This window comes from Mangifera indica, chromosome 11, assembly GCF_011075055.1.
Source record: "Mangifera indica cultivar Alphonso chromosome 11, CATAS_Mindica_2.1, whole genome shotgun sequence".
Classification (NCBI taxonomy): domain Eukaryota; kingdom Viridiplantae; phylum Streptophyta; class Magnoliopsida; order Sapindales; family Anacardiaceae; genus Mangifera; species Mangifera indica.
Window position 1 is genome coordinate 333,518 of NC_058147.1, and position 24,138 is coordinate 357,655.

At 33.2% G+C, this 24,138-nt stretch overlaps 5 protein-coding genes across 7 annotated transcripts; 4 read left to right on the top strand and 1 right to left on the bottom strand.

Annotated features, from left to right (window-relative positions):
* Nucleotides 1-1,409: 1,409 nt before the first annotated feature.
* On the bottom strand, nucleotides 1,410-3,534 carry LOC123228607. Its single transcript, XM_044654036.1, has 4 exons — nucleotides 3,132-3,534; nucleotides 2,821-2,923; nucleotides 1,933-2,094; nucleotides 1,410-1,767 (listed from the first exon to the last, which is right to left on the bottom strand). Exons 1-4 carry the CDS (start codon nucleotides 3,416-3,418, stop codon nucleotides 1,600-1,602), a joined length of 720 nt encoding a protein of 239 aa, XP_044509971.1. The 5' UTR covers nucleotides 3,419-3,534; the 3' UTR covers nucleotides 1,410-1,599.
* Nucleotides 3,535-6,320: 2,786 nt separating this feature from the next.
* LOC123228645 (pentatricopeptide repeat-containing protein At1g20230) lies at nucleotides 6,321-9,932 on the top strand. Of its 3 annotated transcripts, XM_044654100.1 has the most exons (3): nucleotides 6,321-8,953; nucleotides 9,050-9,161; nucleotides 9,500-9,932. In XM_044654100.1, exon 1 carries the CDS (start codon nucleotides 6,382-6,384, stop codon nucleotides 8,656-8,658), a length of 2,277 nt encoding a protein of 758 aa, XP_044510035.1. In that variant the 5' UTR covers nucleotides 6,321-6,381; the 3' UTR covers nucleotides 8,659-8,953; nucleotides 9,050-9,161; nucleotides 9,500-9,932. The 3 variants fall into 3 exon arrangements, with proteins under 3 accessions (XP_044510035.1, XP_044510034.1, XP_044510036.1); XM_044654099.1 differs by having other exon boundaries at nucleotides 6,321-9,161; XM_044654101.1 differs by having other exon boundaries at nucleotides 6,321-9,161; nucleotides 9,723-9,932.
* Nucleotides 9,933-11,580: 1,648 nt separating this feature from the next.
* Nucleotides 11,581-12,425, top strand: LOC123229035 (E3 ubiquitin-protein ligase ATL23). Its single transcript, XM_044654593.1, has one exon. It carries the CDS (start codon nucleotides 11,817-11,819, stop codon nucleotides 12,333-12,335), a length of 519 nt encoding a protein of 172 aa, XP_044510528.1. The 5' UTR covers nucleotides 11,581-11,816; the 3' UTR covers nucleotides 12,336-12,425.
* Nucleotides 12,426-14,421: 1,996 nt separating this feature from the next.
* On the top strand, nucleotides 14,422-16,575 carry LOC123230130 (patatin-like protein 2). Its single transcript, XM_044656258.1, has 7 exons — nucleotides 14,422-14,553; nucleotides 14,774-14,955; nucleotides 15,054-15,243; nucleotides 15,421-15,582; nucleotides 15,680-15,982; nucleotides 16,085-16,260; nucleotides 16,350-16,575. Exons 1-7 carry the CDS (start codon nucleotides 14,422-14,424, stop codon nucleotides 16,414-16,416), a joined length of 1,212 nt encoding a protein of 403 aa, XP_044512193.1. The 3' UTR covers nucleotides 16,417-16,575.
* Nucleotides 16,576-19,936: 3,361 nt separating this feature from the next.
* Nucleotides 19,937-24,098, top strand: LOC123229829 (probable nucleoredoxin 2). The gene is made up of 3 exons (XM_044655805.1): nucleotides 19,937-20,143; nucleotides 21,272-21,766; nucleotides 23,247-24,098. The coding sequence occupies exons 1-3, from the start codon at nucleotides 19,991-19,993 to the stop codon at nucleotides 23,874-23,876; spliced, it is 1,278 nt and encodes a 425-aa protein (XP_044511740.1). The 5' UTR covers nucleotides 19,937-19,990; the 3' UTR covers nucleotides 23,877-24,098.
* The last annotated feature ends 40 nt before the right edge of the window (nucleotides 24,099-24,138 follow it).

Below are 24,138 nucleotides of genomic sequence, written 5' to 3' on the forward strand. Positions count from 1 at the left end.
TTTTATTAAAGATAAAAGTAAAATCATCATTTTATTATTAAATTCTAAAACCTTAAAAAATTATATCATTTTTTCTCCTTAGTTTACAAAACTAAATATTTTTCTCATGATTAAACTTTGAAAAGTTACATTTCCCTTCTAAGGTTTTAATTTTTCAAGCAATCTCTCCTTCTTTAGTAACTGGTAGTCTCCAGTTGTCTTTGTCCCTTCTTTCAATCTCATCCTCATCGAAGAAGATAATACTTCGTTTGGACAAACTTGTCTTCATTAATTTCAGATGAATGGACAAATATGAGAAATCATTTTCATCACTCAAAGATCCGGTCTCGTCATTGCTTTAGTATTATCATCTTTCAACGAAGACAAGGTCTTTATCTAGACAAAATATCATCTTCTTTGTTGACGATGAGATTAAAAGAAGGGAGAGAGACAGTTGGAGGCTATTGGTTGCTGAAGAGGGAGAAGTTACTTGAAAAATTGAAATCCTAGGGTTGGAAATGCAGATTTTCAAAGTTTACCAACTGAGAAAAATTGTTAGTTTTTTAAATTAAAAGAGAAAATTATACAAATTTTTAGGTTTAAAAATTAAGCGATAAAATGACAATTTTACCTCTACCTCTACTTCTAATAGAAATTACTCCATAAATAAACATTTGAAATTTTCAACTATCGCTAATGTATTTTTAAGATCAAACTAAAACTTGGGTGGGAAAGACCCCTTTAACCTAATTCAAATAATATAAGGTTGTTTGATTTTGTCTTTGGAAAGTTATCATTTTCCAAAAAATATTTTTACTATTTCAATTTGAAGTAAAATTGGCATAAGGTTGGAGTAAGGGTGGATTTGTTTCGAACAACTCCAACAAAGTTTTATTCAGTTTGAATTGGACCTTGCATCATTAACTATTTTTTTTATTTTTCTTTGATAATTCTTTTTAATTCAATTTTTTTTTCTTTAATGAATGTTCAAATAAATTGTATTCAATCTCAAATTGATTATTATTATAAATTCAAGCAAAGTTTATATGAACCATTATTCAAGCTTAATTTAAATCTACCCTAGAATGAATTTTTCATTCTTGGGCCTTCATTCAATTTATAAAGATATCTAAGAATATTTGCTTCCATTCCATTTCATCACTTTAATCAACATATAATATTAGACCCATATTCCGTTCAAATTTGATAATATTAGCTGAAAATCACTTGAAAGAATTGGAGGACAAAATTTCAGAAACAAAGATGGTTTTCAACAATAATTAGGCTAGGAGATTTGGATCACTCTAGCACGGTTTTTCGACCCAGTTAAAAGGGCTAATCCACAGGTTGATTGGTTCAGTCGACTGATATGACATACTTAATATGACAAACTTAAAATTTTAAAACATATTTTAATCACATCAGCACAATGGCTTGAAAGGCAGATTTGATGCATTTATTAAGAAACCAAAAGGCAGATAATAGGAGGCACTACTATCAGGCTATTATCACAGGTACAACATCCAGCTGAATAGACTCTCAGGCTGGTTTTTTCGTTCTCGTTAGTCATGTAACACCAAGTGAACACAAGCTATCTGGGAATCTTGGACATGCATACTCTTAATAGAATAAATGCACTAAATCATCATCCTCACTAGCCTTTGCGCTAACCAATGGATCAATCACGTTTCTCCATCCATTATAATCTAGAGGAGAGCCAGAGTTAGGCAATACAAATCCATTAACGAAGAAAGTAGGCGTCCCAGACACCCCTCTTGTTGCGCTATACTGCAAGATGAAAGAAAGAGCATGAATAGCACATATAAAAGAGAGCAAAACAATTAATACCATATATGAGAATGGTGATGTCAACATTCTTTTGTTATCAAGCTTTTAAGTATTCTGGAAGATGATAGACTGCATAGTTGCACAGAAAAAAACATGATTTTCTACCTTGAAGGAAACCCTTGTCAAAAGATCAGTTTTTCTGTCGGTAAAGCCCAACTCAAGTGCAGACAAATAAGAGTTTCCAACTCCTTCAGCTGCAAACTCGACAATTTCCTTCACAACAGAAGCCCTTGACATGTTGTATGTCGGAGCATTGTAAAATCTCTCCTGTTAAGCAATCTCCACAAGTCAAAATTAGCAACTATATCAACACAAATATCACCTCGGTTCACAGAAATTGAATAACTCGAAGAGAGATATGTCATAGAATAGCAAAAAGATGTATCAACATATTCAGAAACAGAGTCCCTCTAGTGACAAATCCTTCAAATCAGCAGCAACCCAAAATAGCTTCAATATAAAGGATCAAGTATGACTAAATGAAGACTGACTATAAAAAAATTGATCAACTGTGAAAATGATAAATTGGGTGTAAACTCAGAGCAGAAATCTAAGTGGATAACCCTAAAGAGAAGCAACCCAAAATAGCTTCAAAATAATGAATCAACCATGGCACAATGAAGATTGTCTATAAAAAAATTGATCAACTGTGATAATAAGAAATTGGGTGTAAACTCGAAAAGATATCTAAGTGCATAACATTTAAAATATATATTAACACAAACATCATAGGCATAAATATCAATTTCTATAATTCTTAGTAGATTGAACCTTTCAACACTTAAAACAGAAATACAGCGCAACAGTATATGCACTAATAATGGTTCAAATACAGTACTAATGTTGACGTGTAATCAAGTAATCGGGTGATACTTTATAGCTAATTCAAAATTATTAAATCATCTATAATGACACCTCACCATGTGTACGGGTGTATTATGGATAGAGTTTGCAACTTGAGCATAATATGCCATAGATGTTGAGAATCTTAACCTGATGTTCGAAGAACCACTCCAACAAATGAAAAGTAGAGGAAGAATTCAGCATGTTTACAATGTGCAAAGCACGAGAACTAGCAAAAGCATTGTCGTGGTAACTGCAATTCTCCATTAAAAAGAGTATTAGTTCATTAAAATAGAAACCTGACTGAACTCCTACACCTTTCTGACTTTCTCCACCCACACAATATTTCATTACTACAATTCATCACCATCCCATTATTGAAATCATGCAAATCTCTCAAGGCATAATGAAATTGAAAGATTGTATAACTAAAAAAGAATAAGAAAAAAGGCGATACTAACGGCAAAGGCAAGAGATGAACGACGAGGGAAACGCGAGGGCCGTAGTGTTCCAGGGCTTCTTTGAGAGTTGGCCACGAGTCCCTGCTATCAGGACAGACCGGATCGAAGAACGCTTCGACGATGATTGTGTCCGCGTCAACTGGGTAACTCTTGTACACGAAACCATCGTACTTTGCCGGCGGCAGTGACTGGGCTTGAACGCTCCGTTTAGATGAATGATTCAGAACGAAAAACAATAAAAAAACAGACTGAAATAATAGAGATGCTGGGCGATTTACTTTCTGCATATTTTTTCGCACTCTTTTCTCGTTCTCTCAATGGAATGATTAGCGAGATTCGAGTAGAAAAGATATATTTATTTATAGTCGAAAAAACAAATAAGCCGGGTCTATAAACCCACATGGATGTAGATTCCACACTTCCGGATAGGAGGAGAGATATTAAAATGGTCTCTGACCATTCCTCCGCTGGTTTGGTGAGAGGGGTAAAAATATATTTGTTAGTTTTTAAAAAATTAAAATATTTATTTATTTTTAAATTTATATTAAAATTATCCCTTAACATAAGAATGAAATTATTATTTTAATAATATTATTAAAATATATATAATTTTATATTTTTTTTTTTAAATTTTAAAATTTGATATTTTATCTCAAGTTTTAATTTTGAAACATAATTTTCTCTCAAATATAAAGGTTTTTTTATCACTTTTTATTCATTATTTAAACGATGCTTCATCTTGAGAATAAAGGTGTTGTCTAGACGAAAATTTTATCTTTTGGAAGAAAAATGTCATTGGGAGACAGAGTTTTTAAGAGAGAAATGTTGAAAAACGAGATTGTCATTTACCGAAGGAAGTGACCAAATTTTAGGAAATAAACTTTATGAAAAAATAAAATTTTCAAAATTTAATTTTGAGAGATGTTATTAGTTTTTCAAATAAAGAGAGAAATAAGATATAATTTTATTTATTTTAATAAAAAATATTTAAATGGGTGAAAATAGATTAAATCTTATGTAAGCACTTAAGTTTTTTAAACACATAAATATATTTTTGTCTTTATATCAATCCTTAGGTGGGACATAGTTCTTTGGCTTATTCAAATTTCTACAATTAGGAACGGAGTTCACAATCTCATACCCTTACGGTAATATTCCTTCTATATATCTTTTATACCCTTAAAGAAGGAATTAATTTTAAAAATTATAAATATATCATTTATAAATATTAAATTATTTTTTTAAGGAAAAAATTTTTGCGAAAAAAAAGAGAAAAATTTTGATAGCAAGAAGCGAATGAGAATTTCTTGTTACCCTTATATAAGAGACAAAGTAAAAACAAAAATAATTATTTTTTATAAGAACAGAGACAAAAATTAAGGTATTTATCCTTCATCTGGTCTTGTTACCATCCCTATCCTGTATGAATATTTATGAATAAATTTATATAACCATGAAATCCAATTTTGAATTATGTGTTCTTGTTTAGTGATAATAGATTTGGTACACGACATTCGCTTGTCCACTTTGATATATGATCTACCATAGTTTTACTTAAAAAGTTTTAAACAGTTTAGATCATAAAAAAATGGTTTTAATATTATTTGTAGCGTTATGTTCCAAGAGTCTAACTCACTTTCAATATATTATTTATTTTAGATATACAATTTTACATTTATGTTTTACAACCAAAATCAAGATGAGATATTTATATATATCAACATCATCAATAAAATTATATATATTTATAATGAATATCAATAAAATATAAAAAATGATGTGTTAATGTGTAATTGAAAAAATTTTTAATTCATGTGTCAAAAATTTAATTGATTAAGTGATTTTAAATTAACGATATCAAATAAGAAATTATCTTAACATTGACATAACATTGTTTTATTGCTCATAAGTCATTTTCTCGTTATTTTTATGAGTAATATTAAACGTACTAATATATGTAACTAAAAATGGACAAATATTTATACTTAATATGTTATTATGTAATTATATGATTTAATTCTTAATTTTATATTTAATTAAAAAATTACCTCATCACAAAAATGGTGAATTTGATCTAAATTGCTCAAATCTAATTCAATGTTTAGGTTGATTCAAACCATCACCACATTAAAAAATTGACTTATCATTATTTTTCTTTTACTTTAACAATTCGAATAAAACAAACTCAATTTCGAATTAATTATTTTAAATTTAAATTAAACTTAAAATTTATCTAATTTAAGTTTACCCTATATTATCCTCAATCAATAAGCTAAGCCCAATTAGTATATCGGGAAAATGACTATTTTTCACCTAAATTTTAGTCTAATCTCAAAAATATACTCACGATAGATGAAAACTCTAAATATTCATCCAAAATTTAATATGTTAGAACAAATTAATATATTTTATATTAGGGTTAAGGGGCAAATTCGTCATTTTATTAATAATATTAAAATAATTAAAATTTTATCTCATTTTCCCTCTTTAATTTGAAAAATTAACATTTTTTTCCTAAATTAAATTTAAAAAATTCACTTTTTCCCTCTAAAATCCAGTTACTTTCTCCGATGACGATAGAGGAGTTTTCGTCTAAAGATCGACCTTTGGATGATGATCATCGTCCAAGGAGGACGACGGTCATCCAAATCTCTAGATGAATGAGAGTCGTCTATTCTAAACGACAAGTGTCATCCAAGATGACGAGGGTCATTCAAAATAGACGACGCTCTGTCGTTAGTGAAGGTCGACGAGCGTCATCCAAATCTGGATGACCCTCGGCATTCTCCCTCCAGTCACGTCGTTGCCAATGACTGGAGAGAGAGTAAAAAAAAAAATTAGGGATTTGGGTAGGGTTGAAAGTCACTTTTCAAAGTTCAGGTATGATAGTAAAAGTTGATTTTTAAAATTAAAGAGAAAAAATACCATAAAATTATATAACTTTAATATAAACAGTAAAATAATAGTTTTACCCTTATATTTAACAGAAAACTTAAAGACTGATTAGAAATTGGTGGGTGTTTAAATTTTTCATTTGTCATGGGTATATTTTTGAGAGTGAGTTAAAATTTGGGTAGAAAATAATTCTTTTTCCTTGGCATATCTGAAATGTTACTTTAAAAAAAAAAAAATTGAACTGTGCGGTACGGTTTTGTATTTTCTTGCCTTTTGAGTTATTATTGCTTGAACAAATCAGAGCCCTCTGTTTATAATCTTGACATGCACTCGAAGAATTAAGCTGTAGCGTATAATGAACTTGACGAAACAGGCTCTTCCTCACTTCGAAAACATTCAACGCTCAATCTTCCACACCCTCAATTCACTCAAATCTTCTCTATCACAGACGCAACAAGCCCATGCTCACATTCTCAAAACCGGCGTCTCCAATGACTCGTATCTTGCGACGAAGCTTCTATCTCAATATGCAAATCACCAAGATTTCTATGACGCAAACCAAATCCTTTCTTCTACCCTTGACCCGACAGTCTTTTCTTACTCTGCTCTTATCTTTGCCTACACGAAACAAAATCATTTCGCTCAATCACTCCGGGTATTCACTCAAATGCTTTCGCATGGCCTGGCACCTGATACCCACGTGTTGCCTAATATTCTTAAGGCTTGCACTGGGTTGTTGGCGTTGGAAACTGGAAAACAAGTTCATGCAATGGTGTTTGTGTACGGGTTTGATTTAGATTCGTTTGTTCAGGGTTCTTTGATTCATATGTACTTAAAATGTCAGAACATTGGGAACGCTCACAAAGTGTTTGATAGATTGGCCCAGCCGGATGTGGTTACTTTTAGTGCTCTGATTGCGGCTTACGCGCGATATGGGTGCGTGGGTGAAGCGAAAAAACTGTTTAACGAGATGGGTCGTGTAAGAGTGGAACCCAATGTGGTGTCCTGGAATGGTATGATTGCAGGGTTTAATCAGAGTGGACATTGTGAAGAGGCGGCTCTTTTGTTTCAAAGGATGCATTTTGAAGGATTTAGGCCTGATGACCATAGTGTTTCTAGTGTTCTTTCAGCTGTAGGCGACTTGGAGAACCCCAAAATTGGGATTCAGATTCATAGTTTTGTGATCAAGGAGGGCTTGTTGGAGGACAAGTGCGTTGCTAGTTCTCTTATTGATATGTATGGAAAGTGTGCGTGTACGTGGAATATGTCAAAAGTGTTTCATGAAATGGACAATTTGGATGTAGGTGCCTGCAATGCTTTTGTTACAGGTCTCTGTAGGAACGGTCTTATTGACAATGCATTGGAGGTCTTTAGGCAATTCCAGAGCCAAGGTGTGGAATTGAATGTTGTGTCCTGGACCTCTGTGATTGCTGGTTGCTCTCAAAATGGGAAAGGCATTCAGGCATTGGAACTTTTTAGAGAGATGCAGGCAGCTGGGATAAAGCCGAACAATGTTACAATACCTTGCTTGCTATCAGCCTGCGGAAGTATTGCAGCATTGATGCTTGGGAAGGCAGCTCATTGTTTTTCTATCAGAAGAGGAATATCTGATGGCATTTACGTGTCTGGGGCGCTAATTGATATGTATGCAAAGTGTGGAAGGATTCAAATGTCACGACTCTGCTTTGATATGATGTCATCCAAAAACTTGGTTTGCTGGAACGCGATAATGGGTGGATATGCAATGCATGGAAAGGCTAAAGAAGCTCTAGAGATTTTTCATTTGATGCAAAAGAGTGGAGAGAAGCCTAGTATTATTAGCTTCATTTGTGTGTTATCTGCCTGTAGTCAGGCTGGCCTAACTGATGAAGGCTGCAAAATTTTTGATAGCATGGGCAAAAAGCATGGTATTGAAGCAAGGATGGAGCATTATGCTTGCATGGTGACCCTTCTAGGGCGTTCTGGAAGGCTAGAAGAGGCATATAAAATGATTGAGCGAATGCCTTTTGAGCCAGATGCATGTGTTTGGGGAGCTTTGCTTAGTTCTTGTAGAGTTCACAGTAATGTGAATTTAGCTGAGGTTGCTGCTAAAAATCTCTTTGAACTGGAACCTGCAAATTCTGGGAACTACATACTCCTGTCCAATATATATGCATCCAAAGGCATGTGGATTGAGGTTGATGCGGTGAGAGATATAATGAAAGCTACAGGTTTGAGGAAAAGCCCTGGCTGTAGTTGGATTGAGGTGAAAAACAAAGTGCACATGCTTCTTGCTGGAGATGAATCACATCCTCAAATGGACCAAATCATGGATAAGTTAAATAAATTATATATGGAGATGAAGGAGTCAGGTTACTTTCCATATACTGACTTTGTGCTGCAGGATGTGGAGGAGCAGGATAAGGAGCAGATCTTGTGTGGGCACAGTGAGAAGTTGGCTGTAGTGCTTGGACTTCTTAATAGTCCACCGGGAGCTCCTCTTCAAGTGATTAAGAACCTAAGAATCTGTGTTGATTGCCATGCTGTAATAAAATTTATTTCCAGTTTTGAAAGGAGAGACATATTTGTTAGAGACACTAATAGGTTCCATCATTTTAGAGACGGAGTTTGTTCTTGTGGGGATTATTGGTGAATATACTTTATGGCCACCCCGGGAATGTAGCATCATTCATTGACTCTTGAAAAGAAGGAACTGAAATTTTGTGCAAGGCAGAGCTGGATGATTGGTCATAGAGCCTGTATAATGTAACTTTGGTAGCAGATATTTGGGTCTTATAGGAAAGAAGACAGGATATCCAAAGCTTGCTACATCTGCCCACACTTGCCATTTCTGGGTTTTCTGCTGACACTGGTGACAATCATTAGAATATTTTTTGAATGAAACTACTTTGAAAGCAGTTTTAAATGTTTGATTCAAATCCATTTTAGTGAGTATCTTCTGGATTTTGGGCATCTAATGAAGTACTAAATACTCTGCAAGATAGGTGCACATATGAGTCAATTAATGTCAAAACATTTTTCAGGTTCTGATGCATGATGGTTGAACCTTTATCAGGTTGAAAGTAATTAACATTCTTTGCTTGTGGTGCTTCTGCATTGGTGGAGTAGAGAACAGAGACTGGAAGCACTCATCAGGTACTGTAGGGTATATAAATTGTTTGGCTTGTTTTCCGATTATGATGAGTAGTATCAATTACATGAAATTTTTATGTTCTCACTGTATCACTTTGTTCATCAGCCTATACTTTGCCTGGCATAATTTTTTTCTCCCCTTAAAAAGATGACAACAAAGTGTTTTAAGTTAACAAAAAACTGTTCTGCCTTGTGAGGAGGGATTAGGTTGTCGAAATCATACCATAATAGTAAACAAAAACAGTGTACTTGGTTCACTCTGTTATAATTGTTATGGTCTTTTAAATCATGATGTTGTTATTCCATTACAAAAGTTTTTGACTCTTTGTTTGTACTTTCAGTTTCTGGCTTGCAATTTCTGTCATAGATCCATGCACATGCGAAGCACATGCACTTATGGAGGGACAAAAACATGAAATGTGTCTCTCTGGCAGCCCAGAACTTCACCTTTCTGTCATGACAAACTCTTGAGCCTGGTCTTGAATTAGAGATTAGGCTGAATTTTGCATTTGCTTCTTTTGTCAGTAGGCAGTATAATCTAGGATTATTATTTTGTATTTGTAGGTTCATTCATACACACAGAGGAGAAAAGATACACTTTTTCATGCCTACCCTCTCCAGATTTTGCATAATTTTGAGCTAACACAGGGTGTTAGCAACTGTAATTTATGTATTTTCAATTAGGGATCTATCACACCATTTGTTAATTGCTAGATATTGCAGGCTGATTATTTTTTATAAGATATAACATCAGTTGTGGGATATGCTTATTCACTTGCCTTTGCTGACTGTTGATTTAATTGCTTATTTGCTGACAATGTCAGATTATATTCTTCTGGGATACTAGAATCAGAAAATACTAAAGCTTCTTGAGTGTGTGGCAGCTAGATTTTGCTGGACCATTCTCTCAGTTGCATGTTAGAATATTAGCCCTTAACAAGCACGGGTAATAATCTTTAACTTTATATGATGCCGACTGTCGGATAAGTTTGTGTAGATTGATGTTTTTTCAATGGATCGATTCTGATTCATGTAGTCTGATTCCATGAAGACCAAATTTAAAAAAAAAAAAAAGGCCTTGAATAAACCAGTATATATGTATATATACACACACACACACACACACATCAGTTTAATTGAAGAAAAAAAAACCGCTATGAACCGGTTTTTTCTTTTTTATATCCAGACTGGCATGGCAAGGGGGATTTAGTTGAACAGAGTTCAAACTGAAATTTAAGTGCGAGCTAAAAATCTTGACGAACTTTACTAGTTTGGATGGGACCCACCTCTATCTTTTCCCTTACAGCATGGTCTACAATTGGCAATTTGGCAGCCTATATATCAGATTTCATTGTGGCATAAAATCAACGGCCAAAAGTTTTATTCCCACCTCAGTTACAGTAAAATCTCAAAGTGATACCCTTTAATTTTTTTAAATTCAAATATTTATTTATCATTTAAAATTTGTTTATTTTTTTTTTTAGAATTAAGGTTAAAATTATTATTTTATTAATAATATTAAAAAAATTATAATTTTATCTCATTTCCCTCTTTGAGTTTTAAAAACTAATAATTTTATTTCTATCTAAATATTTTAAATTTAAAAAAATGACTATTCCCCCTTTAATATTCAGGTTTTTCTCTTCTCATTTCTCTGTCACTAGCTGACTTACTCTTCCCACCCTCACCGTCAGAATCTTTCAGTTGGTTGCATTATAAGCTTGTGTGACAAAGAAACGATAAAGAGAAGAGATTTTTTGTCGTCTCTTTGTCTAAGAAGAGACGAAGACGAATTTTCTCTATCTCTTCCAAGATAAAGAGATCGATGAAAAAACGTATATCTTTGTTGAATGAAGAGATGACGTCTCTTTATTGAACGACCTCTCTTAACAATTATTCGAATAATTCTGACAATGAGGTGGGAAGAGGAAGAAGTTAATGACGGAGTAGTGGTTAAAGAGAAAAAAAAAAAATTAAATGTAAGGGGATCAATCACTTTATAAAATTTGAAATATTTAGATAAGGATGAAATTGTTAGTTTTTAAATTTAAGAAAGAAAATAAGATAAAGTTTAATAGATAGGTGGATGTTTAAAATTTTAAAAGTTGAAGGGAGTGAACGAAGCTTTACTATACCATGAGTGGGAATAAGTTCTTTGGCCTAGAATCAACTGGGATTTTGTTCTAACGAGGAGTTGTCCACCTGCAATGTACTCTGCTCTGGATTGACATAATTATTTTCCAGAAATTTGAAATCAATGGAGTACAACTGAAACATGAGTGGGAAACAACTACGATTTCCATCCTGGTCATCCTCTACTAAAAATGGTTAAAAACCAGAATTAATAATCCAAATCCAGCTGACGGCCCACAGCTCCATCTGTTAAAACTCTTAATAATTGGTCATTATAAAAGCATAACCAACGTTTACGCTATGTCAGCACTTTGCACCAATTCAGATCCTTTCTTCTCTCTCACGATACTCATCTTCATCACTGTCTCTGTCTCTTCTTTCCTTTCTCATTCAGATTCAGCCGTTACCTTCTACTACTCTCTAAACAACCCTTTACAAATACATGTCACATTAAGCCCATATGTAAATGACCCCATCTCATCTCTTCTCATAAGCCCCTAAAAACCCAGTTGTTTTTCCACTATTATGCGCTATGGCGTGCATTACGCATCACAGCCCGTTCCATCTCTTTCTCCAGCACCCCCCATAATCGCTTCTTCTTCTGTTGCTGCCACCATCGCCGCCAACAACAATCATCACAACGACATGCTGGCTTCAGTTTTGTTGGCTCTGTTTTTACCCTGTTTGGGCATGAGTGGAATTTTCATCGTCTACATCTGCCTTTTGTGGTACGTTAGTAGCCTTAACCACCACCCTGATGCGCGGTTTCCGACGGTTAAGCCTGTGGCGGTAGTGGGTTTGTCGGCGTCTGAGCTTGAGAAGTTGCCTAAGGTTAGCGGGAAAGAGCTGGTTGTGGGGACAGAGTGTGCCGTCTGTTTGGACGAAATCGAGAGTGAACAACCGGTTAGACTCGTTCCCGGTTGCAATCACGGGTTTCATTTGCAGTGTGGTGATGCTTGGCTTTCAAGACAGTCGGCATGCCCTGTTTGTAGAGGCAAACTTGACTCTGAATTCTTCAAAGCTTTAGAAGAAAATCCCTGCTAGGCCAATAGGGTTTCGTAAAATACAAAAATGATTAGGGTTTTAGTTGTACTTGTTACTTGTTAATAAATATAATAATGGTGTTTTCCTTTACTATTTTTATCAATTTTCTGTGTTTAATATAAATTGTTTCTTCTCGTTTTCCATGGATACCTGAAAGAAATTATCTGGGTTTCTCTGGTGGGGAAGAAGAAAGCTTAGTGCGTGCGAGAGTGACGAAGGGGCTGTTTGGTTCAGGTTTAAATATTGTTTTAGTAATTTATTTTTTATTATTTTGTTTGATTTATTAATAAAAAAAATTATATAAACTTTTTATTATCAATACTAATAATTAATACGGGTTATTAACTTCATTAGATATTAAAAAATTAAAAAATTAATTTTAATTTTATTATAATTTATTAATTTTTTTAAAATAATAAATTTATTTTTAATTAATATAATAATATTTACAAATAATTATATTTAAAGATATTTAAATAAAATAATTTATTAATATTTTTATTATTAATTAAATATAATAATAATTTATATTAAATAATTTTTTAAATAATTTATTTTTAATATAATTTTTTTATTTTAATAATAAAATATTATTTAAATCAAATACTTTAAAATATCATCATCTTTGTATTTAAATTTAACTAATACTTAGGGTTTGTTTCAGTCTATTATTTGATTTAAGGTTGAATTTAATCTCATTAAATCTAAACAAATATAAATTTGATTTAAAATTAAAATTTTAAATTAAATATAAACCAAATTTAAAAGTAAATGTCTAAATTAATTTGAATTTGATTTATTCAAAAAAAAAATAAACAACTTGGTTTGTTGAATTTACAGTACAATTCCAAACTTAAATTATTATTATGATAGTTAGATTTGCGCAGAAACGCCTATAATTATAAATGATGTGGTAGAAGCATGAAGCACGAAGCATGCGGCGTGCTTGATTGCATGGAAACGAAGTGGCGGTGCACCGAGGAGTGGGCATAACGTGGCAGGTTTTTGGAGTGTGTGTCTTTGGGACCCTGGAATCAGCAATTACTTAGTGGTTAACACCTGATTACCATTACTAATTAATATATTAATAACTACTTAATCATCTGATTCCCATTACCTAATCCCACCCGAATTTAAATCTTGGCCAGTCAAAAGTCAAAAGTCAATCAAAGAAAGAAACCCATACATTTTTACAATCCTCATACACTCCATGTGAATGCTGTTGAATATAATATGTATCGCCACTCAAATCAAAACTATTGAGCAATGAATGTGAATTTATATTTATCTAATGTACTTGAATTCCATCAAAAAAATATTCAAATTCAAAAATCTATTTCAGAATAGATGAGTTCAGTTTCAAGTCAAAGATTAAGTTTATTTTTATAAAACGAGTTTAGTCTAAATTAATTTAAATTATATTTAAAAAAAATTGTTTTTGAATAAAATTTAAACCTCAGTCTATCAATTTCAAACTAATTTTCAATTAATTTTTTTAAAAAAATCAAGTTAATTTTGATTAGACCTGATTTAAATTAAATCAAAATTAAATCCAACCTAATTATAACTCCCCGAGGCATTGAAGGAGAATCCCACGTACCACAAATGTTGTTGAGTGATGATTGGAATAGACCCCGAAAGTTCAAATGAATGACATGGGCCACGCCTTTATATGCAGCCAACTCAGTCGTCGTCGATGGACCATTTTAAGAAATCTGGGCCAAAGTTAATTTCCTATTTTCATGGAGTTTCCTAAAGTAATTAATATAATAAAGATTTCCTCAATAGTTTTCCTTATATGTTTATGTTTAACTTATCCTTATCTATTTTGGTAAAATAAATCTATGTAAAGGATATAAATCTAAGCAATTTTCATTCATTCATTCATTCAATCATCGATTTATCAAAGCATTGTTTTTGACTGTCTAGTTTAGTTGAGCGATATCAAATTTGGAGTACGTCTATTCAAAAGGGCATAATATAAAATAGAGTTCATTCTCTTTAAGGACTTGTGCCTCCATTGTTTCTCTAAGTCTATTAAAAGCACTTTCTCCTTGTCTCTGCGTAATTTAGACCTTGATTTCTCATGGGAAAAGCAAAGGCAGCCGTCAAACCTCCAACTTATGGAAACCTAATAACTGTTCTTAGCATCGATGGGGGTGGAATAAGAGGAGTTATCCCCGGAGTCATCCTTGCTTTCCTTGAGTCTGAACTTCAGGTACAATGTGCAAACTATTATCTGTATGGTAGTGTGAAACTATGGCTTTTAATAACGGCATAAACTGTTGCATCAAGCACTCATGCATGTCAATAATATTAATCTCAGAAGGGCGTGTCTACTATGATAATTAACTATGTTGCATTGTCTTTGTATCAAGTAATTTAAATTGAAGGTTACTTTTACTGCACTAATATTGATTAATTAATGACGCTTGCAGAAGCTTGATGGTGAGGAAGCAAGAATCGCAGATTATTTTGATGTGATTGCCGGGACAAGCACGGGTGGTCTTGTGACTGCCATGCTGACTGCTCCAGATGAAAAAAACCGACCCCTTTTTGCGGCCAAAGATATAAAGGACTTCTACTTAAATGAGTGTCCCAAGATCTTTCCTCAACTTAGGTAACATTGATTAATTTTGTTGTTCTGTTCTGTTGGGTCTAAGATTTCTTGGTTAACCACGTGTTGTTTTTGACCTTTCGTTTCTCTGTAAACAACAGTAATCCATTATTAGCGAACGTCTGGAAGGTCATCAAAGCTTTCGCAGGACCAAAATACGATGGAAAGTATCTTCATAAAATTGTTAAAGAAAAACTAGGAAATACAAGACTTCACCAGACATTGACAAATGTTGTGATCCCTACTTTTGACATCCAGCTACTCCAGCCGACCATCTTTTCCAGCTACAAGGTTCATCTTAATTTCCATATGAGATCTTCAATATTCCATCCTTCATGAATGTTTATAATGTTGCTTTAGCAGTCAAAACTATAACTCTATACATACATATATACATATAAAGGAAAGCGATGGGAGATTTCAAATTTACTCTTTTCCACTAATAAACATATCTTTTTCGTGGAATAGGTGAAACAGAACCGAAGTTTAGATGCCTTATTGTCAGACATATGCATAGCAACCTCGGCAGCACCAACTTATCTTCCAGCACACTATTTTGAAACCAAAGACTCGGAAGGAAAAGTGAAAAGCTTCAACCTGATTGACGGTGGAGTTGCCGCAAATAACCCGGTACATGATAAAGTTTCTGCATATAAACGTAGTTATTAAACTTTTTCTCGGGCACTTGATATAAATTCAACTAATCCTATGCGTTTCTAACTTGTAGGCATTAGTTGCTATCGGTGAAGTAACAAAGTCAATTACTAGGGGAAGTCCAAACTTCTTTCCAATAAAGCCAATTGACCATGGACGGTTTCTAGTTATATCTCTAGGAACTGGCACGCCAATACAAGAAGGAAAATACAGTGCGAAAGAAGCAGCAAAGTGGGATTTATGGGGTTGGTTAACAGGTGGTGGTTCCACTCCTTTAGTTGATGTGTTTACTCAAGCAAGTGCAGCTATGGTAGATTTTTATATTTCTGCCGTTTACCCAGCCCTTCACTCAGAAAAGAACTATCTGCGGATTCAGGTAGCTACAGCATGCATCATATTTATCATTCAACTTGTTAATTTCCCTATGTTCTCTAACTAAAGATCAATTGACCAAAATTTTTTAATGAAACAAACTCAGGATGATAAATTAAGAGGAGTGGTATCTTTTGTTGATATAGCCACTAAGAATAACTTGGAAGACCTTGTGAAAGTTGGAGAAGAACTGTTAAAGAAACCAGTTTCAAGGGTGAATCTGGAATCAGGTATCTTTGAACCTCTCAACAATAACGAGACCAATGAGGAGGCTCTCATAAGGTATACATAATATCTAATAATATTTTCAAATGTTGTTGTCCCAAAGTTTTTCTTAGTTATGATTTGATGGGAAAGCTTTTACCTTGCAGGTTTGCCAAACTACTTTCCGACGAGAAGCGGCTTCGCCAGACTAGGTCACCATCACCCAAATCATGAGCTTAAAAACTTCCAACTAGTTAGTAATTGATATCGTGTCAGTTTTTGTATAGCAAGGGGTGGATTTAGATTACTGCAAAACTGTGCACATATCCCTCAATTTGATTCATTTTTATTTAGTAAATATATTTGGAAAAATTACATATATTAGTACTTGGTTTAGATTACGATCTCGCTGTTAGTTGGTCGACCAGAGAGAAACAACTTGCATTGTATTGTATTGCCCTAACCTATCTGACTCCTTTGACGATAAATAAAGACAAAGATCAAAAGATACATTGGTAAGACTGGTCAAATTAAGTTGACCTATTCTGAATATTCAATGCTATTATTAATATATTTGTTTCGCATGAATTGATAAATTATGTTAAATAAATTAAAAATAGTTGCAATTATTTAAAATAGGTCAAGCAAATAATCATATAATTATTTAAAATTTAAGTAAAAAAGGACCATTCACCATTCAGCTGAACGAAATCGAAGCAGCAATTAACAATTTCAAGTGAAACGGAAAGCTTTCATATTCGGGTCAACATAGATTGTGATCGTTAATTAAAATGTTTTCCTTCTTATAATAATTTTCCACAGCACAGGTAAACATCCATTACGTTCTCGTTTAAGTCTTAAGAGAGAAAATGTCTCTCTCTATATATATATACATGTCACATGGGTTTTTATAACCTGCTTAGTTTGGCCACATTGTTACTGTCATTTGTTGTTGAATCTATTTCGTAATATCATGGACCCACATATAATTTATACACGCAATTCTTGCAAGTACTACATATTTTAAACGATGCTTGATGCTGATGAAATATCTCCATCACTGAACCCTACAAATGTCTAGATAAACACGCCCAAGTAAGAAAAATTTTCCACGGCCAAAGGGCTACTCCCACTCAAATTTAAATAACTTTTTAAAATTACATTTATAGAGATTAAAAAGTATTTAAAATTTTAATTAAAAATAAGAATAAAATTATTATTTAATATAAAATATTTTAAAAGTTAAAATTTTATTATTTTTTAAAAATTTTATAAATTCTTTCATCTAAACTTTAAAAGATTATTATTATTTTTTTTAAATTTATAAACCATCATAGAAGGTAATCATTTTTTATTATATTAGCTCTCTTTTTTAATTTATCTTTTTTTATCGATTAAATTTTAACTATCAATAAAATAAATCTTTTTTGATAAAAATGATATCATCTTTATCAAAATATTTTTATCTAATATAAAAACACTTTAACTATGATAATTTCAGGCTTATGGTAAAATAGTTGAATCTTAAATAAAAACGAGATTAATTCTTAATTGGCACTTAAAATTCGAATTGAACTGGCGGCGAATCGGATTTGGTATGGGTTTAATTATTGTGATTTGACTTTTTGACTTTAAATTATACGAATTAAATATTTATGAAACAGTACTATCAAAAGCAACAACCCATTTACAATTTCAACACGCGTTCATGCGTAAGTGTTGCAGTCGTTGAAAATGGCCCTTTCGTCTCTCGCTTCCTTCCACACGGCGTTTGGGCAGGCCACGTGTTGCTTTTGGACCTTTATGGTGGGGCAAGAAAAGATTCGAATGATCAAGTTATTGAAAGAAATCCAACAACTTTGATATCTAGCATCTGACACATGTCCTCTTACTTTTACACGTGTTATTTATCATACGGTATCTAATTATTTATTGAAAAAAAGTTTGTCTCGTAATTAACAATGGATTTATTCCTAATTAATTCCAACTCGGTTTATTCCTAGTTTAACTGGAATATATTAGTGAGTTAAAGTAAGCAACTTTAATTTTTCCATGTCAATGCCAAAGCTCACTTCATTAATTTTTTCTTTTTTTTTTTTAGCATTTTTTAATAAATTATTTCTTGAGTTAATCATTCAATATTTGAATTAAACATAAATTAACCCTATTTAAATTTGGTCATCAAATTTCTAACTCACAAATGAGTTTATTTAAATTTGATTTACAATTTATATCAAAAATTTTAAATTCAAACTTGAATAGATTATATTCAATTCAAAATCTATTGAGAATTAAAAATGTTTTTACAAATAATATGACTTTTATACTTGAACTTGAAAATTGGATTGTTTTTCATAGACAAATCTAATTAAAATCTATCCAACCGACGCTTGTTAGACTGGCTGTGTCAAAAAGTGACCGATGCACTCCTCCCACGAAATGAAACCTCCATCAATGCCCATGGTGGGGACTGAAACTGGTGGTCACTGTCATCATAACTACATTATGGTTTTCTCCCCACATAAAAAACAATGCTGTCCTGACCACCACCGTTGGATCAAATCTTACTTAAGATGTGGGTCTCGTAGAGAAATCCTCATATTTTAGGGGCCAAAAAGTAATTCTGGAAAAAAGATAAAACGGTGAGAGAAAGACAGGTGTCCCCAGTCTATTTTTGCTTTCAAAAAGTCTTTTACGACAACATGGATCTTGCTTGCGAAATGTGTGGATACTACTCATACAAGTATCCACATCAATAAATTCAATAACATCCATACACGTGTCTTCGGACATTATTTTACTTAAAATGGTGTTAAAAAAAATTGTAAATCAAATGATAAAAGAAAAAAAAAAAAACAAGACAATAGAAAAACTAGTTAAGTTATTTATTAAGATTTTGGTCAAATCAGTTTTTTTTTTTTTTATCCTTTTAAATTTGGTTGCCTATTTGAAAAATAGATCAAACCGGCTGGTATTTAATATTAAAGAAAATGAAGGTTTGAACATAAGATACTTGCTTAAGATGTCTTGAATTACTCGTTCAATAAAGAAGAATTTTGTTTCATTGATCTTTTATCATTCTAGAAAAATTCAACTAAAAAAAAAAAAGAAAGTATGAAGTTTGAAACTAAATCTACCATTCCAAATTTGACTTAAAACAGTTAATACAAAATTTAATTAATTTAGTTTTATTTTAAAGCTTTTTCAAAACCAAAATACTTGCTAATTATTTACCAAAAATTAAAAAATACTTGCTAATTTAACATGTCAAAGCCTATTCCATTTTTTATATTGATTTTTTTGATACGAAATGATCTTGTTTTATTTATTGTTTATTATTTTAAACATATTAAAAATAAATTTTTAAAAATATGAAATTAGAATGATTATTCTAATGGAAATTTGATTTAAGAATAGTTAATTAAAATTTCAATTCGGTAACTTAATATTTTAAATTTTAACTGAAATTAATTAATTAATTAATAATTTTAATTTCAGTATAAAGTTCTTCTCAAATCCGAAAAACCTAACTCGATTCAAAATGTTAACGGGCTTTCAACCCAAGTAAAATTGACTTAGTAAAATGGAGTCAATTTTTTAATGCAGCATTGAAGTTCATGTAGGTTAGGAGTAGGATAGCAGTTTCTCTTACAAGGTAGCGAATGCTACGTGTGAGCATATGAGCATATCGATGTATGATAATGAGCTTTGCGAAGGATGTAATGACGTGGACAGAATGGGGTTCCGAGGAATATAAGCATCTGGAGAGACGGAAGGGAGGCTGGTGTTGAGAGAGAGAAAGAGAGAAATGAGCCTGGAGCAGCCCCTTGAACCTGTCACGAACGGCAGCTCGCATGACCACGATGATAAGAAGCTTAAGAAGCTATCTACCTCCACTAGATTTTCAGGTCTCTTGGCTACAAAGGATCGTGATTTTCTTCTCTCTCCAAATGGAACCCAGGTTAACTCTTCCTCTTCTTCTTCTTCTTCTTCTTCTTCCTCCTCCTCTCTCTCTTTTTTCCAGCTATGCTCAGTTTGCAGTCAAGCAGCTTAACTGCACTAGGAGCTTATTTATTGATCATCCATAGGCTAACCTTGCTTGAATGCTTTCATATTTCTAATTATGTAGAGAATCACAGTCATGTTAGCCAGTTACAAATTAGAGAAGGTGTAGAAGATGAAGGATTAAGAGTGATATAGATGATATACATATCTTGTTCATAATCCAACAAAGTTTGATATAAGAAACGTTGAAGAACAGAAAGTATTCATATTCTGTTTGCTGTTGTTGTTCTTCTTAGTCTGGTTGTTCTTGTTGCTATTTTACGGGAGGGGTCCCTTTTGTGAGGTGGGTGGGTGGAGTGGAGAGGCTTGTTAACCGGAACTGCTTGCTGTCACGATGCTAAACATGCAAAATTTATATGCATCGTTATCAATATGGGTTCCCACACTGTACATATGATTTAAGAAGAGCCAATTTGAGTGGACACGATGGTATATTATTACCTTTGTATCACTTTGGTAGCCTCACGTTAACGCTATGTTTATGTATAACACTTAACTCCACCTATTACAACATTTATAAAAATTGGTGGCATATCATTTTCTCAGCTCAAGCTTTCTGTAATTTGATTCTTGCTTGCTTGACATTTGGCCTTACCGTTTTCATCTGTCTGCTCACATCCATTCTGTCCTTGGTTGTCATCTAAGATCCGTTAATATCTTGGCTGACCTCTTGGAGAACCACACTTCCAAAAATTGAGATTAGATATCTCAAAGCCTTGACACCTATCCAGTATGACTATGCGCTAGCTCCTTCTCTAGATGAATTCTGTAATGTCGTCATCACTATCCACGCAGCACAATTGCAACTGAGAGATATTATATTAACTTTGATATCAAATGAACCGTGTAGAGTCCACATGTGATCTCGAGAAGCGTATACTTTCCGATATAGTATGCAAATTTTTCATACAATGTATATGTATGTTTATGCCTCCATGTTTGTCATCCCAGAATAGAAAACAGGTGTAAATTGTGGGAAAAATAAATTTGGCCGAACTGTGAAATATTTGTTTACTTTGTGTAGGTGAAAGTTTCTGATCTTGAAGGTAAGGTGACAGCCCTATACTTCTCAGCAAACTGGTATCCACCATGTCAAAATTTCACCCAAGTCCTTATTGGTGCATATGAAGAGCTAAGGAATAGTGGGTCGAGTTTTGAGATTGTGTTTGTGTCTTCTGATGAAGATTTGGATGCCTTCAACACATATCATGCATGCATGCCATGGCTGGCAATTCCATTTTCTGATTTGCAGACAAAGAAGGCCTTAAATAGAAAATTCGACATTGAAGGTATTCCTTGCTTGGTTGTTTTGCAACCTGATGATGATAAGGATGATGCAACATTGCACGATGGTGTTGAACTCATTTATAGGTATGGGATAAAAGCTTTCCCGTTTACCAAGGAGAAATTGGAGGAATTGCAAAAAGAAGAAAGGGAGAAGCATGAGAACCAGACCTTACTTAATTTACTGACAAACCATGAGAGAGATTATCTATTGGGCCATCCCACTTCTGTACAGGTAAGACTGCATATATATTCATGATCTTCTTTAATGGTTTTATTATTGCACCTTCTGGGTGGACACGATTTGAGCTGACTTAGGTCAAAGGAGTCAAATTTGAGGTGCAGTTTCAATTTTTTTTGACAATTTTTCTTCTTTAGTGTTATTACTTTGATTTCAAGCAAGCCGAGTTTAATCTTGTGTTGCCTCTTTTGGATTGAGCGTTCCACTATCAACTACATTCATTTATGCTTTGTTGAGAGGGAGATGTGAAATATGTCGTTATTGCTTAGCTAGAAGCCACTTCAAAGTAAACCCATCATCCTCTGTGAATAAGAATGACTAAAGGAAGTTCCTCTTTTATACTCAAATTTGGTTTAAAGAAGTTCCTTTTTTGACTATTTTTGCCGACACCTTGCACAATTAAACAGAAACAGCACTGCTTGCTTTTCCGTCCTCTTCATTTCCACTCCAGTTACAAATGGCATCCAACTCATGTGGCACATAGGATATGAGTATGTAACTACCCAATAAAACTATATGCACTTATACAAATACCAATTTAAGTATTAATAATGATATGTTATTATATAATCAGATGATCTAAAATTAAGTATCAAGTAACATTCAATCATATGGTAATACATCATTATTGAAACCTAAATAGGTACTCATTATCAATTTACATGACATTACTGGATACTTTCCTATAAAAACTCTACTATATTGGGTTGCTACCTTAACTTTTAATCTAATAAATTCATTTTAATTATTCTCATTTTAAATACTGCATTTTCATCATTCAATTTGATTTAAAAATTCTTTATTTCCTTGACTGTTTCTATTATTAGTTAGCTAAGTACTCAATATTAAATTTAATGATCAATGGTAATACATAGTTGTTGTCTCTTTATATTAATTATCAATATGAGCTGTTTTCTTCCTTGACTATGGATATATTTGAGTCACGTTGGTTCAAGTTTGAATCCACTTTCAGTTGGAATAAGTCAAATTCAAGCAGGAGTTTGTGACTTTGGTTTGTTTGTCTCTATGACAACACTGTTCACTTAACATTGTTCATCTCTCCAGCAGCACTGTTTATCACTTCACTGATAGTATTGATGACTATGTTGAAATATTGTTCATCTCGCTAATAATCCTTTAGTGATACTGTACATCAGTTCGAATTGAATATTATAGATTCAATTTGAGCTTGAAACAACATTTTTTCAGGTTTGACTTGGCCCCTTGGCATCCACCCATACTCTTGATTAGAAATGATTAGGGATAGAAAAGGACAAAAAGAACAAGGAAAAATGCTCATCAAGGAGCTAGAATTGGGTGTTAATTTGGCCAGCCTAAGCTTATACACTAAAAGTGGCAGGATGCACAAGGTCTCACTTGATTGATATGCATGTGGCCAAGTAGCATTATTAAGTGAAAGTTATACTATGAGCCATAAGTTTCATGCATGTGTATATTAATTTGTGTTATGCAGGTACCTGTTGCTTCTTTGGTAGGGAAGACTGTTGGACTTTACTTCTCAGCACAGTGGTGCATTCCATGTTCAAAGTTCGCTCCCAAGCTGGTTTCCATCTACCAGAAGATCAAGCAAATGCTTGTGCAAAAAGGAGATGACGAGGACTTTGAAATAGTCTTCGTTTCAAGTGATCATGACCAAATAGCATTTGAATCCTACTTTGCTACCATGCCATGGCTGGCTTTGCCTTTTGGAGACTCAACCATCAAAGAACTTGCCAAGTACTTTGACGTACAAGGTATCCCATGTTTGGTGATTATAGGCCCTGATGGTAAAACTGTTAACAAGCAAGGTAGAAATCTTATAAATTTGTACCAGGAAAATGCGTACCCTTTCACTGAGGCGAAGTTGGAATTTCTGTACAAACAAATTGATGAAGAGGCAAAGAACTTGCCAAGAACTGAGTTCCATACTGGGCATCGCCATGAGCTCAATTTGGTATCAGAAGGCTCTGGAGGAGGCCCTTTCATATGCTGTGACTGTGATGAGCAGGGGTCTGGTTGGGCTTACCAGTGTCTTGAATGTGGCTATGAGGTGCACCCCAAGTGTGTGAGAGCCGTTGATCGTGGCGCCCATATGGAGAGGTAACTGCATATGATGTTGCTTAATCTTCCTAATGTTGGCCAGGTGTACTGGATTATCGTACTTGGTTTGTTAATTTTAGTTTAGGGATTAGCTTCCCTTTGAACATCAATCCTATGCAATGTGGTTTGACTTGATATGTATTGTAGTTTAAGCTAAGGATATTACCATGCGTCGCACCCAATTGAAAATGAGTAAAGTAATGTATGTATAATTAAATTTTAATAATTTTTTTGTATAAAATAATATTACAATATATGAATGAATA

What these genes read in the sequence shown, in the direction of transcription:
- LOC123228607 (XM_044654036.1), bottom strand. Translation starts at nt 3,418, where the DNA reads ATGCAGAAAGTAAATCGCCCAGCATCTCTATTATTTCAGTCTGTTTTT. An exon ending in GTTCATCTCTTGCCTTTGCC is followed by an intron (nt 2,924 to 3,131) that starts GTTAGTATCGCC and finishes GGAGAATTGCAG; the next exon opens with TTACCACGACAATGCTTTTG. An exon ending in TGACAAGGGTTTCCTTCAAG is followed by an intron (nt 1,768 to 1,932) that starts GTAGAAAATCAT and finishes TTCATCTTGCAG; the next exon opens with TATAGCGCAACAAGAGGGGT.
- LOC123228645 (XM_044654099.1), top strand. Translation starts at nt 6,382, where the DNA reads ATGAACTTGACGAAACAGGCTCTTCCTCACTTCGAAAACATTCAACGC.
- LOC123229035 (XM_044654593.1), top strand. Translation starts at nt 11,817, where the DNA reads ATGCGCTATGGCGTGCATTACGCATCACAGCCCGTTCCATCTCTTTCT.
- LOC123230130 (XM_044656258.1), top strand. Translation starts at nt 14,422, where the DNA reads ATGGGAAAAGCAAAGGCAGCCGTCAAACCTCCAACTTATGGAAACCTA. An exon ending in GAGTTGCCGCAAATAACCCG is followed by an intron (nt 15,583 to 15,679) that starts GTACATGATAAA and finishes TCTAACTTGTAG; the next exon opens with GCATTAGTTGCTATCGGTGA. An exon ending in AATGAGGAGGCTCTCATAAG is followed by an intron (nt 16,261 to 16,349) that starts GTATACATAATA and finishes TTTACCTTGCAG; the next exon opens with GTTTGCCAAACTACTTTCCG.
- LOC123229829 (XM_044655805.1), top strand. Translation starts at nt 19,991, where the DNA reads ATGAGCCTGGAGCAGCCCCTTGAACCTGTCACGAACGGCAGCTCGCAT. An exon ending in TCTCTCCAAATGGAACCCAG is followed by an intron (nt 20,144 to 21,271) that starts GTTAACTCTTCC and finishes TACTTTGTGTAG; the next exon opens with GTGAAAGTTTCTGATCTTGA. An exon ending in GCCATCCCACTTCTGTACAG is followed by an intron (nt 21,767 to 23,246) that starts GTAAGACTGCAT and finishes TGTGTTATGCAG; the next exon opens with GTACCTGTTGCTTCTTTGGT.